This window comes from Hippoglossus hippoglossus, chromosome 17, assembly GCF_009819705.1.
Source record: "Hippoglossus hippoglossus isolate fHipHip1 chromosome 17, fHipHip1.pri, whole genome shotgun sequence".
NCBI lineage: Eukaryota > Metazoa > Chordata > Actinopteri > Pleuronectiformes > Pleuronectidae > Hippoglossus > Hippoglossus hippoglossus.
The window spans coordinates 1,263,147-1,287,575 of NC_047167.1; the positions used below are offsets into that span (position 1 = coordinate 1,263,147).

Consider the following 24,429-nt stretch of genomic DNA (forward strand, 5'->3'; position numbering starts at 1 on the left):
AGCACTTTTCTATGAGGGGAAATTTGGGGAAGACTGCACCACTGACCTTGTGACAGTCACAGAATTATTTAGTTCCAGACAGCTGAAGCTGAGTCATCTCAGTTTGGGCAATGCCGCAGACCATGGATGTGGTGTTTAAAAGAATTTAATGTCTAACAAATGAGTGATTTGATTTGCATTATGGGAAATGTAGGATCCAGTATTTTGGATCTTTAACCATTAGACAGAAGCAACTAAAATAGTGCTTTGATTTAGACCATTTATTTTTAATATGCCTCATGCAGAACCACAAACGTTGTGCAAAATTAAGGGCTAATTAAGGATTTTGCATTATTTGCCTCTCTGAAAGTAATTTTATAGATCTCAAACTACAGGTTAGTGTGCTCCTTTTCTGTCTGTTGACTTTACCTATCGTAATTAATGCAAAATTAAAACAAAACAAAAGAAAATCCACATTTCTTCTCATCATGATATCTCCTCTACCTCAGAGCTATGTCTTGATATGTTGTGAGCTGTGCCGGGTTCTACCGCTGATTTTAAACATGCTTGATTTTCTCCTAGCCAAAGATATGATGGCCTTTATTTAGGTGACTTGGGGGGCAGTCTGAATAAGAAGTGAGCAAGGTGATGACGGCTTAGAGAACTTGCTCCCGACATTTGGATTAAAAAGTTACCCCTAACCCTAACCCGAGTTAAGATTGTGGGTCTTGAGAATGAGGAAAGAATAAGAAGTCCATTGTAGCCAAAATGTCAAGCTACAGGATGAAAGAAGAACTACTGAGACTGGCATGGCAAAAGCGGGGATTTAAACATCTCAGAAAACGAGTCAATTTGGATCATGACTACGCGCCTGATGTGTTAAAAAAACGAAGGGAATATGCCGAAACGAAAACAGTCCTGAAGGAGAAGAAAATCATATTCCCAACTCCGTTCCTGGCCAGGTCACGAGTTTACTATCAGGAGGGAACGGTGGTGTATGGAACGGTGGTGTATGGAATGGTGGTGTATGGATCGCGGAGGAAGCGACTGAGGATATGGCGAAGAGGGGGCTCCTAGTGTCGGTTATTAAACACCCAGACTGACTTTTGGAGCGGATCCAGCGGATCACGTGGCACACCAGCAGGAGACTGGGAGAGAGCTGGCGGGACTGTGGACTTTAAGTAAAGACTACAGGCTTTTAGGCGCCAGGACTCGGGGTCACTGTAAGTGAACTGAAAGCTACTGTTTGCTGGTGTGCCCAGAGAAAGGCGGGTGAGTCCTTATTTTCAATAGGGAAGGCCGGGGACCCGGCTAGCATCAGAGAATATAAATCTATAGACACCTTATTGAGATTAAATACTAACTTACTGAATCATAGAAAGGAGCAAATTAAGAAGGATATTACTGAGTACTTGGAACAGAATGACAAAGGTGAAGTTTCCCCTCCGTTATTATTGGACGCATTTAAAGCTGTGCTTCAAGGTAAAATAATTGGATATAGTGCTCACCTAAAGAGAGCTAGGCTCAATATTATGAAGGGGGAGGAAAGGCCAGTAAACTATTAGCTTATAGGTTGAAAAAACAACAAGCAGAGATTTCAATTAATAAGATAAAAAACCCTATTACTAACTACCTACATTATAAATTAAAAGAAATACAAAATTGTTTTGAAGTATATTATCAATGATTATACTACTAACCTCATATCGATGAGGGGAAAATGGAAGATTTCCTTAAGAGGATTCATCTGCCTAAATTGACTAGTGAACAAAGTGATCACCTTGTAGCTAAAATAACAGAGAAAGAAATAAGTTCAGCTATAGCACATCTTAAATCAAATAAGGCCCCAGGAGCAGACGGGTTCCCTTCGGAATGGTACAAAGTAATGGGGGGTTCGTTGATCCGTTTGTTGCAGTCTACCTTTAACTGGGTCCTTAAGGAGAACACTATACCCCCCTTTGATTCCAAAGGAGGGAAAGGATAAATCTGAATGTTGAACCAAGATTATAAGCTCTTTACCCATATACTAGCCAAAAATAATTGAGGGATTGTTGCCACAAATTTTTAGCCTTGATCAGACAGGTTTTGTTCGAGAATGACAAACCCAAGACAATATCAGAAGGACATTACACGTTATTAACCATATAACAGAATTGAATTTAGAAGCAGTATTAGTGGGGCTTGATGCAGAAAAAGCTTTTGATTGTGTAAATTGGTCTTATTTTTAGAGTTTTGAATACATTTGGATCTCATAATACTTTTATTAAAACAATACAAGCTTTTTATGATAGCCCAAGGGCGAGAATTTTAATTAATGGAGCAGTTTCAAACCCCTTTTCATTGGAGCTAGGAACAAGACAGGGCTGCCCAGTTAGCCCTCTCTTTATATCTAAATATTCCAGTAGACTTGACAAAATTGTTCTCGCTGAACTACCTCCCCATGAACAAAAAGATTGGGGAAGACATAGCTCAAAATCACTTGAAGGGGGCTGTAAAAGTTTTGAGATGGTGTGCGTTTGATCCAGATTTTGTGCCTAAAAGATGGGACGCAAGGTTTAAAAGATGGGTTTTATCAAGGCTTAACGGCATACTGCACATTTTTACTTAAGGGGACCATGAATAGCTTTCAGAATCTGAAGAGGCATGTCGGCTTGAACAATGACGATTTTTACAGGTTCCTTCAGGTTCGTCATTATATTGATCAGATACAAAAGGGGTGGACACAAGGGTGTTGGGATAACATTCTTTTAAAAGTCTTTATGGACACTTATCTTGGGTGCTCAAACCAGAAAACTATTTCAAAAATATATAGGGGTTTACAACAAACTAAATGTAGCTCAATGTATGTAAAACAAAAATGGGAAAGAGAAGGTAACCTAGCTGAAGGAGGAGGATTGGGAGAACTTCAAGTTCAACTTTATGGTGCGAGTTTAGCTGGAAGAAGCTCATTAGGTTTTTCATCACTCCAGCTCAAAAGAGACATTGCACCAATTCCTCTTCATGCTGGCGACAGTGTGGATGCCTCGAGGCAAATCAATTTCACATATTCTGGTCTTTGAATCCTTTCTGGCCGGAGATTCATGGGGTTTTGTGAAATTTATTTTTAAATTTTTAAAATGGAAAGGATTACTTTTGCTTTGAGACTGCAAAAGGGAATTTATTTGAAAAGATGGATAACCGGTACGACCATCATTTGTATAAAGTGGATTTTTGTGTCCTTTTCTATTATTACATACCCCCTTTGAAGAGGGATTTGAGTATAATTTAGGTACACCCCAACCAGTAAGTCTTCACAAGCCTCTGTATTACCCACATAATCTGTGATACATTGTTTTATGCTAGAATTGTAAATTACAGGTGGCTGAAAGAGAATAATATGTATTTTCAATGATTGTATGGTCCTGTAAAATCATAATAAAAAGAGAATTAAAAAAAAAAAGAATCTGCACAAACCACAACAACTGAGGTAGGAGGGGTCTCAGCTGCAGGTCCAGAAGCTGTGAGCAGAGGAAGTGGAGGCAGGAAGTGCTGGACATTAGAATTAAGTATCACTAGAACCATCTAATTGAGGTTAATACATGTGTTCCATTGCAGTTTGAAGTGATTTTACAGTGATGTCAATGGGATGTTATTAAAAGTCTAAAGTAGTGCTGTATAAATGTGTGTGAGAATAGGTGAATGTGACTTGTAGTGTAAAGCGCTAAGACTAGAAAAATGCTATGAAAATGCAGTCCATTTCCAGCACCTGAGATTTTCAAAGTCCTGTGGTGTACACCTGGCTTTAATCGCAGGAGTACAGCCATAACCAGGATAAGCTATTGAGCTGCCACTTTTAATACACTACAGGTAGAAAAACTTTTATAAGATTGATCAAGTTGCATTGTCTTTTCTTATAATGAACATCATCGAAGGTATATTAGTTCCATCCCTCTCATTGGCTCTGTTTGTGTATGTATGGGTGACTATAACAGAGAGCCAGCAGCTCGTCTTTCTGCAATAATCTAGCAGACACCAGAGAAGAAGCAGATGATAGTGGGACCAGTTCTCCAAAGGTAGCTTAATTTTCCCTGAACCTCTCTCATCATGCTATAAATGGCTTATACATAAAGCTAATGCTGTGTTTTCTTGTTCCACAGATGGACAGATCTGACATAGATGATGATCCAGAGGAGGTTGAGATCAACAGTGAAGGGGCAAAAGAGAGAGAGAAGGAAGAGTGCACAATTAACCCAAACCAAATGGACTTCTATAAAGATAACCCCTTTGCCATCTGTCAGAGTGACCGTATGTATCAGACTCAGAGTCTAATGCAGTCTACATGTCTCTTGTGGTAGGGGTCCCCCAAATGACAGCAGACATCTGTGAATCTTTTCAATTCCATTTTTATTGCTCCAAATCAAAACATACATTATATCAAGTTCCTTTTAAGGTCTTGACCTTAAACAGTAAAGTCAATACCTTAACAATTATAAAGAAACCCAACAGTTCCCACAATGAGCAAGTCAGTTCAACCCTCTTAAAATTTAAGACATTAAGGTCCGACTGTATATGCCCCATCTTGCGGATTATTGGCTCATCGATATTTGAAATCCCCACCTGATTATTTCTTTTCTGCAGCCTTCTGAAATACACCTATATTTGGATAATCCATTCTCAATATCAGAACAACATAAAACATAGTAGAACCCAGCCTGTGCTGTACAACTACAACATACAGAAATACGAAGAACCATCACTAAAGGCCCACTCTTCTTTAGCAGTCTTCCTGTGTGCTAGTGTTGACAAGTCCACAGCGACAACTCTAGTGTCAGAGAGCAGTGATAAATCGACAATGTAACCCAACAATGCATGGACAGACTCCCACCAAACCTAGTGGGGGTATTACTTAAGAGGGTATCTCCAGATAATCAACTGGCTGTTTGGTTGGAGGTGGGGGTGGCTCTACCTCTGCAGTAGAGAATTGTATGCTTATTGCATGAATGCTGTAAGGTCATGAGAGGTCACAAAAGCCAGATAGGGTGTGGCAGTGCAGAAAAACTGGGGAAAACAAGCAAAAACAAAAGGTTCAAAGGAAATGGTTGCTTTATTCCACAGTCAGTAAGTTAAAATATCGACTTTCTGCTGTCCTGATGTCAATGGGGAGCTGGTTCCACCATTTAGGAGCCAGGACAGCAAACTGTTGTGATTTTGTTGAGTGGCTAGCTCGCAGTGAGGGAGCAACAAGCCGATTGGCAGAGGCAGAGCAGAGTGAACGGGCTGAGGTGTAAGGTTTAACCATGTCCTTTAGACTGGGCCCGATCCGTTCACAGCACGGTACGCAAGTTCTAGTGTCTTGAAACGGATGCGGGCAGCCACTGGTAACCAGTGAAGGGAGTGGAGGAGCGGAGGAGCGGTGTGCTGTGAGTGAACTTCGGTAGGTTGAAGACCAGTGGATCTGCTGCATTAACAAGCAGGTCCTTTCTTCTATTAAATTCAAAGAGTCCCACATCCAACTTAAATCATTTTTGGTGAGAAAACGTTTCTTAAACTCAATTTTTAAAAAAGCCCTTTCCTCTGCTAAGGATGTCCTCTCGTAGCATGAAAGGGTTTCGTACCTAAAGGTATGTTGCCTCATAGTCCATCAGCCCTGCTTCTTTGATCCGTGTCCTCTCCATACCACTGCTCTCTTTGTTCTCTCCTCTCTCCAGTCTCTCAGTCCTGCTTTAATTAGGTGGCTTAAGCATCCACATCTGTCTGGCTGGTGAGGCATTCTGGGACATGTATTGTGTGCAGCATCTGCCATTTTGTGATGTGGCAGATGATCCTGTATGGTAATGTAGAATTCCTCCCCACATGCCCCCGTGTGATGCCATGCACACAATGAAAGTCGTATATATCGAGTTTATGCTGTGGATGTTTTAATGGCCGCTGACGTGGGCAGGATATCTCCTGGTGCTGCTGATAGTCTATCAGACTGTGACAGATGGTCAGTGCGTTTGTGTGGTGGAGAGAGGGATAATGAGGCAAGGAGCTTTTTCCTGCTGTCCTTTCCAATGCAATTAGGGTAACCCATTCAACTTTTGGAAATAAATTGAATGATAAATTGATTTACTTAGCAGCATAACTATTGGATGTTCATCTGTACACACAAATTCTCTGTCTGCCCATTCAGCATTCTCTCTTGTAGGTGATGGGGTAACAGCTGAGAGGGGATGGCAAAATTGAGGTTATTAGTGGGGCAGAATTTTTTGTCATTTTGGATATTGGGGATGGGATGCCCTACATACCTCTGATTTACTAATACTAATAATGTTTCTCCAACTTCCTGACTCTCAAACATAAAATATCTCTTTCAGTTGATCTAAATTATCTTAATGTTTGTCCATTCCCTTTAGGTTTCAGCTAGCCTTCAGCTTTGTCCCAAGCCTAACCAAAACCCGAATGACTTCAATCAATTCAGTGTCGTCAATCCACTCATATTCTGTGCATGTTGGTTTTAGTTCATTGAGACAAAAACTAATTCTGTGGTTTTTCATTCATTGTCCATTACAATCTCAACAAGAAATTGCTATGTGAATCTGTCTGGAGCATAATTCCCAAGGGTTCTGCCCTCTGCCCTGCCCAAATTCTTGAGATTGACATTCAATCAAATGGTAAAGACGATCTGTGTATAGGGTTGTGCTGACAGCCATAGCAAACCTCGTGATGACCCTGACCCCGCTCGACACTGACAGAAGGGTGCAGCCTGCCACGCACACGACTATAATTTCAGTGTCTAGTGATGACAGTTATAGTGTCAACCCTTTATACGGATCAAAAAGCCCTAATCAAATGCTGTGAAAATAATTTGGTTATAGTGATCAAGTGGACCGCTTACAGTGTTCATTTTGGGTCTGTCACACAAAGTCCCTTGATACTGGAGTCTCCTAACAACAGCCACACAACAGCTTTGAACTCAAAACCACAAACCTTCCGTAATCGACATAAATTGCCAAGAACATAACCTCTTCGAGCATTGCTCAGGTCTCTGTCTCTGTCATGTCTCCTGTCTTTCTGTGTGACAATCCTCCTCCTGGCAGCTCTCTGCTGGGGAAAAACCAGCGAACACCCATCAGATGCACTGATTACCCTCTTGTACAGCTGGAGGTTCTCTTTGAGCCACCTCCACTCCCACATATATGTTTGGACAAAAAAAGGTGCTTTTTACAGTTTTTAGCGACTCTATCAGTAATTTAATGCTCCTCTCTGTGTCTCTACAGCTGCTTTTAAGACATACACTGAAGTCCAGTGGAGGTGCATGTGAGAAGGCAAATTTCTGAGTGAAATTATCTGCAGACTTTCTGCACCCGGCCCCCTAGTATAAAGACTGCAGAAATTCAACAGAATCCGATGTCAGCACAAAGTGTGTGGGGGGGGGGGGGGTTAATGACGTTTTTAACATGTGACAGACGCAAAATTGAAAAACACAAATAGATGTAGGTGAAAAAGCATAGCCACACAAAAATAATGATGTCAAGAGAGTTTGTGGTGATAAGAGCCGTAGCAGTGTCAAAGTGCTGTAAATAAAATCACGCGATCGCCGAAGCGGAATTAATACGTTACCTGCTGCTTCTGCCTGCTGCACCAACCCCCGCCTGAATAATGCAGAGGATTTGTTGCTGTTGTGAACATGTCTATGCAGAGAACCTCCCGCTGCGTTGTGCATGTGTGAAAGGAAAATTGCGGATAAAGTCTGGAGAATTGGGTCCGAACTTCATGTCTGAAAACAGTTTATCATTTGTGCTGAGCACTGCCATCCGAACCCCAGCCAAACAGATATCACCCCCCCCACCCACCCCATCTCCTTCGGCTCTCCATACAGTGTCTGTTTATGAAGTCCGTTGTTTTTACCCAGTCTGAGTTTACAGATTTGTCCCATGACACTGTTTGTGTGTGAGTGCTTGCATCGGTGTGTGTCTGTGTGTCAGTATGTGAACGAGAGGAAAAGAGTGAGCGGAAACAGGACAAACTGAATTAATGAATGAATGCTAGCAGTTATGAAGAAAGATTTTACTAATTTAAGAAAAGTATTAATCATTATCATAAATATCATCAGTGTTGATATTGTGGCAACCATTCATCAAACAAATCAATGTTTCAACTGCAGCAGGTCAGAGGCATCAGCTGAGTCGGTGCATGTGTCGCTGTGCATCCATGTCTCTGTGTGTGTCAGTGAGCAAAGTAAGAAAATCTGTCAAAACAATGCCCCCCATGTTATTGTCCATTGGGATGTTTCACTGCATACATCGACATATGCATATTAAGCCCCAAATTTATGCTGTAATTCCACTTTTCTGTTAATCTTACCATATGTCCTTTCAGTTATATTTGGTGAATTGCCATTGTGTCTCTTACTTTATTTGTAGATGACCTTTTCACCGAAGAAGTGTTCCCTAAAACTGACACATCTGGTGAGTAGTAAAACACTATTTTACTTGAAACTTGAATAAAGGGTTTTACCCTGAACATGTAATGAATGGAGATAAGGTATATGACTGGGCAAGGTTTGAATTATCATACTAACTATGTTGTTGCTGGTAACTATGAATACTTTCGTTTTTTTTTATTTATGTGCCATCTTAAATCCAGCATAAATTAACTGTCTGGATTATAATGTATTTCAGTCAGCAGGGGCATGTAATCAAGTCCATTTACTGAAGTACATTTTGGGTCCAATTCTAGGATGCTTACACATCAATCAATACAATTTTATTTGTAAAGCCCAAATTCACAAAACACAATTTGTCTCATAAGGCTTAACAAGGTGTTACATCATCTGTCCTTAACCCTCAAAGAGTATGGAAAAACTACCCCAAAAAAACTATTAACGGGGAAAAAATTATCATAAATGAAGGTTTTAAGCCTACTCTTAAACTTAGAGAGGGTGTCTGCTCCCAAACCGAAACTGGGAGATGATTTCACAGGAGAGGAGCTTGATAGCTGAAAGCTCTGGCTCACACTCTACTTTTAGAGACTTTAGGGCCACTTGTTGTAGAGATAACTGTTCAAATCTCTGTAGTAAGATGTGATGATCGAAGGCTGCACTAAGATCTAATAGGACAAGGACAGAGACAAACCCTAGAACTGAGGCTGTGTTCAGGTGATTTGTGACTTTTGCCAAGGCTGTCTCCGTGCTGTGATAAGCTCTTAACCTTCATATTGATAATTTTCTGGAGAAATACACACTGCTGATTAGCTACAACTTTCTCTTTTAGACAGGAAGGGGAGATGGATATTGGTCTGTAGTTGGCTAAAACATCCGGGTCCAGAGTGGGTTTTTTGAGAAAGGCTTTAATTACAGCTAGCTTAATAGATTGTGGTACATATCCTGATGATAACGATAGATTGATTGCTTCCAGTAAAGTACTATTTATTAGGGGAAGAATTTCTTTAAGTAACTTTGTAGGAATGGGTTCTAAGATACAAGTTGTGGGTTAAGACATAAAGTAGGAGGAGTAATGTTACTATAAATTAGCATTGCTCAGCAGCTCGATAAAGGCAATAGGATTGGCATATTGTGTGTTGTGTTGTTTTTGTTGAGTCTGGCTTCAGTTTGTTTGCCCCCCCCAGAAAATAACACTCATCCCACAACAGTCCCACAGTCTGTAGCTGGAATATTAAATTCACTCCACAGCTGGGGACTCTCTCTTTTGTACTTAAAGGGGACATAGCATGCAAATTCCACTTTGTTAGTGCTTCTACAGGTTAATGTGGGTATCTGGCATGTCTACCAACCCAAAAACTCTGGGAAAAAAACACTCGCGCGTTTTGTTATGGTTCCTCTAAGTCAGAAACGTCATGCTTGAGCGACTCGATTGAGCTTCCTGGGTTTTGTGTCGTAACAAGGCACTGGAAGTCTCCCTACATGGTCTTGGCCCACCCCCCACCTCATCCCCCCGTCCCCCCACACTCGTTACGCCGGGTTTACACCGGAAGCAGCGAGGCTGCGAGGCAGCGCAGCGCCGTTCCCAAGCGCGCAGCCGCCTGGCTGTTCACACGGGACGAGCATTTCTCCGCTGGTCAGCCCGCGATTCACTCACATGTGGCATTTGTCTGGATCGTTGGGACTGGGAGGCTGCAGCAGCTGCTCGGGCGCGACCGCTCGCTCTCCCATGCGTGAGCTGGAATTTGTGTCAGCGCCACACAGCCAGCAGTGTGGAAGACTTCCGCAGTGTTCAGCGCTACTGTACGCCGGGTTACAGTAGTTACGCCGGGTTTACACCGGACGCGGAAGCGCCGCTGCGAGGCAGCGCAGCGCCGTTCTCAAGCATGCAGCCGCCTGGCTGTTCACACGGGACGCGCATTTCTCCGCGCTGGTCAGCCCCATAGACTGTATATATAAGGTCAGCCCGCGATTCTGCTTTCTCCGCTTGTTGTTGTACCCGTTGAATGTCGGGGTTCGGGGGTAAATGATGGTCTTCATAGCCCCCCCCCCCCCTCTCTTTCTCTCTCTGTCTGTCTGCTTGTGTGCTTGTAGTGGATGGGCAGAGGGGGACATTTAATTATGTGATTGGGAAAATTAAAACTCCAGAACAGAAGGGGAATACAAAGTATGGGATGCATATTTGATAATTTATATCATATAAAATATGTAATTTATATCGTTTAAAATCATGGGGGGAGAGGGGGGAGGGGGGAGCTGGCTCATAAGCATTTAAAGGAACAGGCACTCAAAACAGGTCACTCTGTGGAGGGCTGTTTTATACAGGGTAAAAAGGGTGCTGTTTTAAATGATCCTTGTGGTATTTTGACCAAAGTATGTTACAGACATTTCATTAAGACCCCAAGGAACCATATCAACTTGTGGTAAAATGGGCATGCTATGTCCCCTTTAAGTTCACTTGGCCCTCATAACTGGCTTGAACTGTTGCAATACTTATCATGACAAATAACACTATTCAACTCACTCTCTCTTATCCACAGCATCTACGACAGTTTACCTCTGACCAAAATGTCCCTTGGTTTCTGGTCTTACAAGCATAGTACTACTATATTATAGTATATAACAATCTTAGTGACCTCTATCAAGCTCACCATCCACTTGACAGAATTGAATTAACACTTTTCAAGGCCCGTAATAAGCTTGTATTGAATGATGAACGCCCACACTGAGTCTGGCTCTGCCCAGTCACCAGTGCATCCTCCTAGACCAGCCTCTGAGAGGCATCTTCACCTTCACCTTTTGACTCAATGTCCATTAATTTCCTCAAAATCCAATATGTCGATTTCCATTCAAACCTTTAAATCATAAATTGTTAGGTGTGGACCTTGCTAGTGAAATCAAGTTAAGTAGTTAACTTGGGTTTGGGAGCTAGGCCACACTTCTAATCACCTAAGAAGCCCATATATATCAAGTCAAATCATCACACTGTTTGTCTCAGATTCTTTGACCTACCCTTTCCCTTCCCTAGAGAAAGAGAAAAGAAAAAAGAATAATGAATATGAAAAGAACAAGAAACAAAGGAATAAAGCCCTACTCACATCCATTCACCCTCCTTTCCCCATCACTACCCACATCCACTCATCATCATCCCCTCATCCCTTCATCCTCCATTCTTCATCCCTATACCTTCATTCCTTCATCCTCGGTCCCTCATTCCTACTCGCAGGCCCACAACCTCTTTTCACTCCCTCCATCAGCCCTTCTTATTAATTGTTTTGTATACCATAACAATTTCCATTCAAACCATTAAATCACATTGTTATCGGACGTGGTCCTTGCTAGTGAATGGTACTTTCTACCTCTTCTCCACTACAATTCCAATTCCATCTGCTGCTATCAAAGATCAATAGATTTGTTGTTCCAAAATGTCAATATGCCTGACTTTTTTCTGTTTTCAATATGAAAAATCACGATGGATGATAATAAGTTACCTAGTCACTAAATTCATGTTCAATTATGTCTTTGACAGATGGATTTGCTTCAGACCCTTTCAAAGGCAGTGACCCCTTTGCAGCAGATATTTTGTTTCCAGCTTCAGACTTTGGCACTGAGGAGACTGGAAATGCTGGTGATGACGCAGAAAACAGTCTCTCCTGTGGAGAAAACAAAGCCTCAACAGGAACTCAGTGCTTTGAATCTGAATTCCCGGATGAAGACAGTGACATAGAAATAAGCTACAGCCGAGAAGACCTGGAAACCATTGATGTAGTCGATGAATCTCGTGGATTTAAACCCATTCAGAGCTCTTCAGAGGAGCTGGGGCCTGAGCCTATCAAGGGCTGGAGGTCCCAGGGTCAGTATTCTGTAGAATCAGACCCTAATGGGTATGAGCTTGACTTTGGTGCTATCTCCCCTCCTTCTGCCATAGAGGAACAAAGTCTGGTATCTTTAGATGGAAAAGCTACCGATGAGGCACCAGCAGGAGTGGAACAAGGTAATTCATAATCTAATCCCAATTATTTTTCCAGTTCTTGTCGATGAATGCTGCAACTCATCTTTCATGCTTTCAATTAAATTAAATTACTATGTACAATATCTTTGAGAAAGCCAACAGTTCCCACAATGAGCAAGCACTTTGGCAACTGTGGAGAGAAAAAACTCCCTCATTAACTGGAATAAATCTTCAGTAGAACCAGACTCATTGTGGGCGGCCATCAGAGCGAATGAAATATATATATATATATATATATATATGCCAACAGTGTGCACAGTCGCAGCAGCTCGAAGCTCTGCTTATTGGTGTTATTTATGTGTTTTTGTTAGTATTTCTGTTCGTAAACTTTAAATTTTGTAATGCAAGTCCCACCTACAACTGCCAAGCTCTTCTGACCATTGGAATACAGCAAAACCAGTTACGAGTGAATTCATTCACTCTCGAAACATACTGAAGGAGATAGCCAGAACACCGGGTTCTCTGTGGATTGTTGTCGGCTCCAGCAGGCTTCGGAGGCGGTGGAGACACAGGAAGCAAAAGCGTGAATTCCGGTCTGGCCTACTTGCTAGTATAAGAAAACATCCACACGAACCACAGCTGCCCAGCATTCTTCTAACCAACGCCAGATCCATCACTAACAAAATAGATGAATTGAAACTACCATGCACACAAACTCTTACGTGACTGCTGCATTCTGATAATAACAGAGACTTGGCTACATCCACTAATCCCAGACTGTGCTATCGATCTAGCTGGCCGCACAGCTTTTTTCGCTGGGACAGAAACAAAGACTCCGGTAAGAGCAAGGAGGGGGGTTATGCATTTACATCCATAGCATCTGGTGCACTAATGCACCAATCATAGACAGACACTGTTCGAGTGACTTGGAGTACCTGACATTTAAATGCATTATTAAGGCCTATTTACCTCCCAAGTGAGTTTAGTGCTGTTACAGTCATGGCTGTTTATATGCCGCCTGATGCTAACGCTAGCATAGCACTAGGTTACCTGCTTAGTGCTATTAACTCACAACAGAGAAAACATCCAGACGCAGCCCACATCATAGCCGGTGATATTAATCATGCTGACTTAAAGGCTGTCCTCCCTAAATTCCATCAACACGTTAATGTGCTAGGGGGGACAAAACACTAGACAAAGTTTACTCAAACATCAAGAAAGTGTGATGGAAATTCATCTTGAGATTTGAAATAATGAAATTCTCAGACTGGAGTTGCCTTTGAGTCTTTATAATAGTAAACTCTGCAGAGGTTACACAACAAGCACGGGTGCTCAAAATGGAACTGGCCGCAAGTTCACAAAAGCCAGAACTTATACAAAGAGGCGTTTCATAAAACATAATATGAAAAAAGACATGAAAGACATGAGATCATCTGTGTCTGTCCGTCCGCTGTAGCAGTTGGAAGAAAAAACATCACCAAATAAGGGCATGCACCCTGTTGATCAAGGTCATAGCAGTGAGACACCACCAAATAAGGGTTCCATCCTGTCAGGTAGACAGTATCACAGCAGTGAGACACCTGGTCAGGGGGATTTCCAATACCTTAGACACTGGTCCTTTGAATTTTCCACTACACTTCCCCCTTTGATCATCAATAAAAATATGATCACTAACGAAAAATAATCAAGAAACGGAAGGAAATCAGGTCAAACAACATCATCATCTCATTAACCATTATCAAATTTAACATACTGTATTGATTGGCATAAGTAACTCATATTAAAATGTAATAAAACGTTAAATGTCAACATACAGTATATCTAAGGTTGAAAATATCCAGTAAAAACTTTTAATTCTTGCTAGGAAGTAAAAATTTATTAAGTATGTACAAACTTCATAAAGTAACTCACATCAACCTTAAAAATTCACAGAGATTCAAATTAAAGCATCATAAAATATGAAGTTGAAAGGATAATTGCAGTAGCTGTTTTTGTCTAGTGAAATCACTAAGAAACACATAAGCAAGCTGGGGGGAGAAAATAACATAAAAAACCTAAAATTGAGTATCGTCATCAGAACCATCTGTGCTGTCAGTGTCCAGGTAGGGAGGGATGGGGAATAAGTTACGGATCAAGGGGACCTGAATCACTTCTCTTGTGTCTAGTCAAATTTGCATGTGCTGGATGGTTCTGAGAGGACACCGTAGGAAAAGACAGTTCGTTAGATCATCAGAGACTTTCACAGGAGTGCATCTAGACAGCATAATGTGCAAAACAATAATAGAGGAGATCATGAGTAACACGTATAGTGAGCCTCTCAGGCCACACAACCCTGGATGTCGAAATGGATGCCATGGCCTGTCCATGGTCTCAGTTGTCAAGCAGATTTCTTCTGTGTTGTGGCAGAACGCTCGTGTGGTTAATCATACAACACTCTCGGTGCTTCTCAACCTGTGGAAGTATCAGTGTGTGTGCTTTGAGTTGAAGGCGTCAGCTGGTCAGATGGAGCTGGTACTCATTTGCAGTGGCTGGCGTGGATCCAGGTGGCTCTTTCAGCAACTTTCACTGCTGTGTGGGTTGTGAGCAGTACCTGGTAGGGCCCTTGCCACCTGTTTCCTGATGTCTGAAAGAGAAGAAGTCAGGTTAGAGCAATAGGACAACATATCATGATCACACAAGTCTGTGGATGGAAGCGGAGAAGACGGAGGATCCACACCAATGTGGGGTTCGTTTTCTCATCCTCATGTACATCAGCACCAGAGGCAGGACTTGTGCCTTCACAGCACTTTGCAAGTTTAGTTTTGAGTGTGCCATTCTCTCGTTCCACAGCTCCACCACTGGCTGGATGATGTGCACAGTGTGTTCGCACATCCATAGTTAGATGAGAACCGAGTTGTTTGACAGCTTCGTTTAGGAAGTGTCTGCCGTTGTCTCTGGAAATTCTGCTAGGAATTCCCCATCGTGGAATAATGTCTCTTAACAATGCAAAATGGCAGACAGAAGATATGTGATGAGACCGTGGTGTGCTATCTTTTTACCAGAAGATGTGAGGAAGTTTCTGTGTTGCCAAAGGGTGCCAAAATCATGAGTTACACCGAACGCATATCTGGAGTCAGTGTAGACTGTGAGTGTTTTACCAGTAGCCAATTTGCATGCTTCCGTGAGTGCGATGAGCTCTACTGCCTGTGCTGAGAGGTGATGAGGAAGAGAACTCAAGAGGAGAACTTCGTTATCTGAACAAACAGAAAAACCAACACAGTTAGTACCAGAGACAGGGTCACGTGAGGCGGACCCATCGACATACAGAATCAAGTCAGAGTTAGAAAGAGGTTTGTCAGAGAGGTCAGGTCGTGGGGAACACTGGACTTGAAGTTCAGCCACACAGTTGTGTTCTTCCCCGTCATCCGGAAGCGGAAGAAGCGTGGCTGGGTTCAAAGTTGAACAGCGTTTCACTGTGATGTTGGGCATGTCAAGAATAACAGTGTGATACCTCAACCAGCGAGCAGCAGAAAGATGTGAGGTCTTCTGTTCTGTAAGAATGAGAGACACAGCATGAGGAACAAGGAGTGTCAAGTCAGAGTAACCTACTATGTCTCGTGAGGCAAGGACGGCTTTTTTCACAGGCGGCCACTGCACGCAAACAACGTGGAAGGCCAGCTGCCACCGGATCAAGTTCGGCGGAGAAGTAGGCGACAGGGCGATATTTGTCACCATGAGACTGAAGGAGGACAGAAGTCATGCAGCGGTCTCTCTCATCCACAGCCTGAACAAAAGGTTTGTCAGGGTTAGGGAGAGCAAGAGTGGGAGATTGCTGCAGCGTCTTCTTCAGTGTGACAAATGCCTCGTCTGCCTCTGGAGTCCAAACCACACGTTCGTGAGGAGTGAGTGATTTGCCATGGTACAGAGCACCTAAAGGGGCTTCAAGAAGAGCATAGTCAGGAATGAACGTTCTACGATGAATGACATGAGTTGTTTCTTCGTCAAGGGTTTAGGTATGTTAACAATAGCTTCTACTCTCTTATCAGACAGGGATTTGCCATCTTTGGTGACGACATGACCCAGAAATGTGTTTGTTGAACAAACTAGTTTGCTGAGGCTGACTTTATGGCCCTCATGAGCCGGATGTCTCAGCAAAGCGATCGTATCTGTTTCACATTGCTCCTGTGTGGGACTGGCAACTAGTAGATCATCAACATACTGCAAGAGAACTGAACCCGGAATGAGGATGAGGGATTCAAGACTGTTCCTGAGAGCCTGATTGTATAATGATGGAGATTCACAGTAGCCTTGACATAGGCATGTGAAAATGTAGGCCTTGGTTTCAAAATTAAAAGCTAACCAGTACTGGCTGTCCCTGTGGACAGGAACACTAACAAAAAAACATTGGATAAGTCTACAACTGAAAACCACGCTGCATTAGACGGAATTTGGGAAAGCAGCGTGTATGGGTCGGGAACAATATGCGATCAAGCAATTACAGCATCATTCACAGCCTTCAGATCCTGCACAAACCGCCACTCAGTAGGTTGACCTTTGTCTCTGATCTTCTTAACTGGAAACAGTGGAGTGCGGACCGATGAATCAGGGCAGGGGACAATTACACCAGCCTGCAAAAAGGATTCAAAAACAGGACGTATCCCCTCCACTGCTTTCTGTCTGAGTGGATATTGTTGTTTACATGGCCTATAATCAGATTTTGGAGTGATTTTGCCCACATTATATTTGTCCTTTGCCCACAGTGTTTCAGGCAGATCTGAAAGTAAAGGAGAAACATCAGAGGGGCTGGACAACATTGCATAAGAATGAAGGTGATTTTCAGTCACAACAAATGAGCGTGTGGCTGGAGAACAGAAGGTTGGAGACATTTTTAGATCAAATGCACTCAGACTGGGTGAATACATTACGTCAGGCGTGGTTGTGGGTTGCCAATCAACGGCAGCCTGGCATGATCTGACAAATGGGCCTAAGTCTTGCCACTGGTCATCATGGGACTTGGAGAGCGAGATGTGAGGGCTGGAATTCGAGACGCGAAACAGTGCCATCTGTTGGTCAGTGAGTGAGACGGAAGCTGCACTTCTGGAACCAGACCAAAAAATATTGGACACTTTTCAGAGAATCATCAGGAAAAGGCAAAAACAGAGATTCATAAACGTGACATAAAAAGGGGTGACGAGAGAGTGTGACGTGGAGAGCAGATCAGTGGAGGCATTTTTAGGAAGTTGCCACTGATATACAAACAGCTGCTCATGTGTGGTCTGTGACATTGTGAAGAAGAATTGTGCATAACCGTCACTCCATCAGGGGAGGATACTAAATTGAAGCCTAACACAATCATCAAATCTCTTTCTAATAGATTAATTGGGCAACAGGGAGACAACAGAAAATCATGTTCAAACCTTGTGGGATGTTTGTCAAACCGAGCGGCGCATTTGAGAGGTTTTGTGAAATTTTCTTTTACAGTGGCACCGCTGGCACCTTGAGAGAATATAAAGCGACCACTCATCTCAGGAGATGTGGGCAAATCTGACATCCTAACCACAGAATAACCTGCACCAGAGTCGACCATGAAATTAAGTTTGTGACCGTTAACACACAGTTCGAGTTGAGGCATTTTCTTAAAAGCATCACTATTGTACTTAACATAAGAACCACAAAGTTGTGTTAGCTCTGGTGTGTGTGTGTGTGTGCGGTTAGTTTAGCAAGCGATTTCTTCATTGCTGGAGCTTTTGTGTGTATGTGCGGTTAGAATTGCAAGCGATTTCTTCATTGCTTTGGCATGTATGTATCTGTGTTTCACTTCCCTTTCTCTGATCCTCGGCGGGTGTATTGGTCGTCTCCCCCCCGTCTGCCTCTCCTCACTTTCTGTAGTTCAGTCGGCAGTGAAAGTTCTTGTCTCCCCGTCCTCTCGCCGTTGGGGGCAGTTCTTTGCCCAGTGTCCTTTTTGTCTGCAGATTAAACACTCATCTCTGGCAAGTGGGGGTCGTCGAGAGAAACCTCTCCCACGGCCACGTCCGCGACCGCGCCCCTCTCTTCCTGGTTCAGTGAAGTTGGCTCTGCTATCAGCGCTATCTTGTCTGTGTGGCCTTGACAGGGCTGACACAGCCTGCATCATGGTTAGCTGTGCTTTCTGGAGTTGTTGATCCTTTTTCTGCTGAGCTTTGTCTTTGGTTTCTTTGTGTTGACGTTCAGCATGTTCAGCATGACGTCTGACCTCTGTCAAGCGAGCATCCTCAAGCCCGATGCAGGTGTGGCCTGCATCTGCCCGTAGTGGGGGGATCAGACCATTCAGGAAGGCCTGTTTCAGATGTGTTTCATAAGCCCCTGGCTCGTTGCCAAGGGTGTCAGGTATGGGGATGCCTCTGTGTTGATTAAACAGGACGGTCAGACGTGTGAGGAAATCTCCTACGGTTTCGCCTGGTTGTTGTTTGCACCCCGTTATTTTGGACATGTCAATTTTATTGGGGAAGGCGGTCCTCAGGGCGTTGAGGAGTGTGTTGAGAGCGTTGACGTATGCTGCATTAACCGCATCATCCCAGTCTGGTGAAGTCAGACGGAGGTCTCCCCCACAGTGCGGACATATCTTTGCAAAGTCAGTGGGGCCTAAAGATGAGGAAGAGGTGGCGTCATCATTCAGTCCTCCCGCTGCCCCGTCTCCATAGACTGGAGAGTGGTGGGTGGAGTCTGAGATGGGTTGATTGGTGGAGTCTGGTCTCTGCACATCATCATGGAGGAGGGTTTTGTCGTAGGTGAGGAGGAAGGCAGGCGTTGAGGAGAGGACTGCCACACCCTGTAATGGAGAATACAGAGATCTATATGATTTCTTTTCAACTTTCTCAGTTTCCTTCTTATCAACCTTAGCCATCTGTTTAAATGTTTGTTTTCTGTCCCTACACTCTGCCTCTTTTTCCCACATTTCAAGACACTTTCTTATTATCTTCTGTCTTTCCACATTGCGACCTTGATTTATTTATTTATTTATTTTTTCTCTTTTTTGTTTTTGTTGCTTTTTAATTCTTCCTCTTTCTCGAGGAGTTTCTCTCTTAAAAATTGAATTTTTTCGACAATAAATGACCCGTTATGAGGAAAAGCAAAGTCTCTGGACCATATTGGAAGAAAAATGTCACACTTTCCCGTCCTCACTCTTGCAACCATAAAGCCCACCATTTGGACTTTCTGGGTTCTGAAGTCCCTGACTTCCCTTGTTACCCATCCTTATCAATTAAGTGTATGAAATCATGCACATCTACAATTTCCCTTGAACACTCAATTTAAGACGTGGACGTCTCCACGAATCCTTGTTTCTTTCTCCGGTCATGAAAATCAGAATTTCAACATCTCACCAGATATAAGATGACCAAAGAGAGGTCTTTGGATCCCTGTGAAGAAGGTCCGGAACCCAAGTTATTTCGGCCCTCTCTTCTCTTAACTGTTGGAGGTAGAAGCAGAAGATTTTCTCTCCTGGGTGATCAGCCACCGAAGACTTCTCGGGTCCAGACGATCTTTCAAGGGATCCTGTTCGTGACGCCAAGTTTGTGATGGAAATTCATCTTGAGATTTGAAATAATGAAATTCTCAGACTGGAGTTGCCTTTGAGTCTTTATAATAGTAAACTCTGCAGAGGTTACACAACAAGCACGGGTGCTCAAAATGGAACTGGCCGCAAGTTCACAAAAGCCAGAACTTATACAAAGAGGCGTTTCATAAAACATAATATGAAAAAAGACATGAAAGACATGAGATCATCTGTGTCTGTCCGTCCGCTGTAGCAGTTGGAAGAAAAAACATCACCAAATAAGGGCATGCACCCTGTTGATCAAGGTCATAGCAGTGAGACACCACCAAGTAAGGGTTCCATCCTGTCAGGTAGACAGTATCACAGCAGTGAGACACCTGGTCAGGGGGATTTCCAATACCTTAGACACTGGTCCTTTGAATTTTCCACTACAAAAGGTTTTAGGCACCACTTAGGCCAGTCAGACCATTTATCCATACTTCTGACACCAGCATACACCCCCCTCAGAAAACAAGCTCAACCCACCACAGAGACTGTTCAGACCTGGCCTAAAGGAGCATCCTCTCAGCTGCAGGATCACTTTGAAAGGAGCAATTGGGACATTTTTGAGGACCAAGAACTGTGTTGATAATGTCACTGTCAACAAAGTCATCCGGGTGTACCCCAACCAAAAACCCTGGATGACAAAGGAAATTAAATCTCTCCTCAAACACCGGGACACAGCCTTCAGATCCAGCGACAGATCCCTGTACAGCACTGCTAGAACCAACCTGAAGAGAGGCATAAGGGAGTCAAAAGCAGACTATACGAACAAGATTGAAGACACCAACACCAACAACCCACGTCGCATTTGGCAGGGTATCAAGCACATCACCAACTACAGGAGCAGCAGCTCAATGGTTGATAGCAACGCCCGCTAGCAGAGGAACTTCTTTGCTCGCTTTGAGGTGAATATAACAGAGACTAATTTAACCCCCCCATCAGCCTCAAACTGCCTCATCCTCACTCTGCAGGAGCATGATGTAAGGCGTTTGCTCAGAGCCATGAACCCACGAAAGTTGCCGGCCCTGTTGGCGTGACAGGAAGGGTCCTGAAGGAATGTGCAGACCAGCTCTCTGAGGTCTTCACAAAAATCATAAACCTGTCCCTGACCAAATTCATCATCCCACCTTGCCTGAAGTCTTCCACAATCATCCCACTGCCAATGAAGAATGCCATCGGTGGCCTCAACGACTACCATCCGGTCACACTTACATCGGTCATCATGAAGTGCCTTGAGAGGGTGGTTCTGCAACACATCAAAACCAGCCTCCCACAGACCTTGGATCCACACCAGCTTGCCAACAGAGCTAACAGGTCTACTGAAGACACCATAACCACTGCACTGCAGTGACCTGGGGAGCTATGTGAGGATGCTCTTCTTAGAATTCAGCTCTGCATTCAACACCGTCATCCCAGGTAGACTGGTCACAAAACTGACAGACCTTGGACTCCCACCAACCACTTGCTACTAGATTAAGGACTTTTTGACAAACCCGCCCGCAGTCTGCGAGAATAAGCCCACACCTCTCCTCCACCCTCATCCTAAGCACCGGTGCACCCCAGGGCTGCATGCTAAGTCCCCTCCTTTGCTCCCTCTACACCCATGGCTGTGCCCTCACCCACCCCACAAACACCAGCATCAAGTTTGCAGACAACACTTGGTTGGACTCATCTAAGGAAGAGAGGAGACAGCCTACAGAGATGAAGTCCAAAGACACGCTACATGGTGCTATGAAAACAATCTGGTAGTGAACACCACAAAAACCAAAGAAATGATAATAGACTTCCGCAGAGACAGAGCAGACCCCAATCCACTCTACATTAATGGGGACTGCGTGGACAGTGTCCCCGTCTTCAGGTTCCTGGGCACCCACATCCCTGGGGACCTCTCCTGGACAGACAACACCACTGCAGCAGTGAAGAATGCACAGCAGCGACTCGTCTTTCTGTTGACTTTATATGCAGTCTCTAAACAATAAACTCTGTTTAGTCTGACCCCACCTTGAAGATGTAATGTAGAGCACTAAGGCACCATTAGGTGTATGAAGATTACATATCTACTTGCAAAACATATTGTTGAAACAGGTCATCCCATATTTCCATACAATAAATGGTAAATGGTCTCTATTTATTTTCTAGTCTTGATGACTACTCAAAGTGCTTCACAGTGTAGTTTTTTGTCACTTACCCATTCATACACACATTCATTCACTGGATCTTTGAGGCACAGGGCAATTTAGTTTTTTTCTGATGATTTGTTTCATTGTCTAAATTCTAGATCACTGAAAACTGAGCTATAAATGCTGTCATTTATGGTGGTGCATTACCACCATCTACTGTGTCTTCTTCTCCCTGCCCGGTCCCTGCTTATGTTGCTTCTTCTTCTTCATTGTTCGATTTATTGGCCGTTGGCAACCAACCTCAAGGTGCATTACTGCAATGTTTCCGTTGCTCTTCTTCCTCTTTGTCCGGTTTATTGGCGGGTGGCAAAAAAAAGGCAATGTGGCAACCAACGTTGAGGTGCATTACCGCCATCTACTGTGTTGATGCACCAATCCTGGAGGTACTCAATGTTTCTGTAGCTGGACCCTTCAGGCTGTGAACTGTCTTTGGAACAAATACCTTTGACTTAAGTGTTTCAGGTTGTTTAGCATTTGAGATTAAAACGTGTGTCACAAAACCGAACAAAGAAGAAAAGTAAGACAATGGCCACTTGTCGGTGGACTGAGCAAAGAAGAAGAAGAAATATAGAAGGTGGTGGTGATTGATGTTGGTTGCCACCCGCCAATAAACCGAACAAAGAAGTTTATATTTCTAGCTTTGATCCCCTGATTGTTGTCTTTTCACAGGTTTGAGTTCTGTTTCACCTCAGAGGGCACCTGAGCAAGTCCTGTTGGAACCAGATTGGATGGATGACAAAGAACAATCTGTGTCCTGTAATGGTACCTCCAGTCAGGGGGCCGGATGTTCTAGCAACAACAAAGATGAAACCTGGAACCCTGTAACTCCCCAACACTCACTAGACTCCCAGAACCTCTTCATTCAGCCCAGCTCAGATGAAAATAAAGAACTAAGTTTTGAGTTGAGCTATGAACCAACAAGTCAGTCTTCCTTTGACCCATATGGGTTTAAACTAAGTCCAGAACATTCTAATCAAACCCTGTTAGACCCTGATGAAGCTGAAATAAGCCCAGAACCCACTGAAAATGATCTTCCCTTTGATCCAGAGGCCCCCTCTTCTCAACCAGACCAGTTTGGTCCTTATGGATTTCACACTACTTCCTCCCAGATGGTTCAGGAATGTGATCCTTATGGTTTTAAGCTAAGTCCTGAGGAAGAGAATCAGGAAGTACTGGAACTTTGTGGCTATGATAACCCTGAGGCAATGGACCTCTGCGCCTACGAAAAGAGAAAGCAAGTAGATCCCTCTAATTATGAAAATCAGGTACTGGAGCCTCAAACCCATGGAAACCAAGAAGTGCTTGATCATTATAGCTACAATAACCAAGAGCTGTTTGATTTGTGTAACAACGGAAACCAAGAAGTGTTGGAACATTCTAGCGTTGACAACAGCGAGTTAATAAGCAATGAAAACCTGGAACTACTTGATCTTTGTGGTCATGACAATCAGGAGGTGGTAGAATCCTATTGCAGTACAAACAATGAAGACTTATTTGAACATTGTGAATCTGGTAACCAAGAAACCCTGGAACTTTATAGCCATGGCAATCAAGAATTACTGGATTTCTCTCATACTGAGAATCAGGAAGTGCTGGATTTAGACAGCCATGGCAACCAAGAACTACTGGACTGTGGTAGTAAAGTAAATCAGGAAGTGCTTCTTTCTGGAAGACACAACAACCAGGAACTCCTGCAACTTGGTGGCAATGAAAATCAGGAATTGCTAGACTCAGGTAGCAATTACAACCAGGAGATGTTGGACTTATTAAGTAAAGAAGTTATCCCTGAGGCGAACAACAACTGTACTGTGGAACCAGAGCCCAGTGTTACTCCCACTAATAACAGCTTTGACAGTATTGTTGCAACAGAAGACTTGCTGGGATTGAAATTCAGTAGCACCAGTATCTGCACTACTAACACCAGTAACACCAAGACTGCTGACACCCACAACATGTCTACCAACCAGGACCTGGCTATAGTCAATGCTCCCACCAGAAACAACATGTTGGAAAATGACCTGGGTTCAGTGTTTGGAGCTGGAGGATACATTGGTTGTCCTGATGTTGCTGATGACCTGGAGCCCCTGGACAGAAGGCCGGCAAACCCAATAGTAGAACCAGTGCGACCAGTCAGACCAGTTAGGCCTCCTCGGCCCTCACTCAAGGTAAGTTGAAAACCACTCACATGCAACTCACATATGCACATCTTCTGAGTACAGGTCTTTATGGGTCCACTTGGTTATTAATATCCAAGAACAAACCTTTGTTTTAGGGTCCTGTTGTAGTGAGATCTGCTTGGATCAGCTTCATTTAGTAGCTGTAGTCTATTGGATCTGGAAGTGCTTTGGTACTTTTCAAATTT

At 43.4% G+C, this 24,429-nt stretch overlaps 1 protein-coding gene across 6 annotated transcripts in view; it reads left to right on the top strand.

Moving 5' to 3' along the window:
- The window catches only part of LOC117777757, a 36,559-nt gene that overhangs the window by 8,001 nt on the left and 4,129 nt on the right, over positions 1-24,429 (top strand). For 3 of the 6 annotated variants that reach the window (XR_004616660.1, XM_034612681.1, XM_034612682.1), the window contains exons 5-9: positions 3,951-4,031; positions 4,116-4,263; positions 8,364-8,408; positions 11,910-12,374; positions 22,737-24,232. Coding sequence is in view for 5 of the 6 variants with exons in the window: in XM_034612681.1 (XP_034468572.1) it covers positions 3,951-4,031; positions 4,116-4,263; positions 8,364-8,408; positions 11,910-12,374; positions 22,737-24,232 (2,235 nt within the window). In the remaining variant the exon portion in view is untranslated. The remainder of the gene's footprint in view (positions 1-3,950; positions 4,032-4,115; positions 4,264-8,363; positions 8,409-11,909; positions 12,375-22,736; positions 24,233-24,429) is intronic. The other 3 variants (XM_034612686.1, XM_034612683.1, XM_034612684.1) reach the window with 3 other exon arrangements.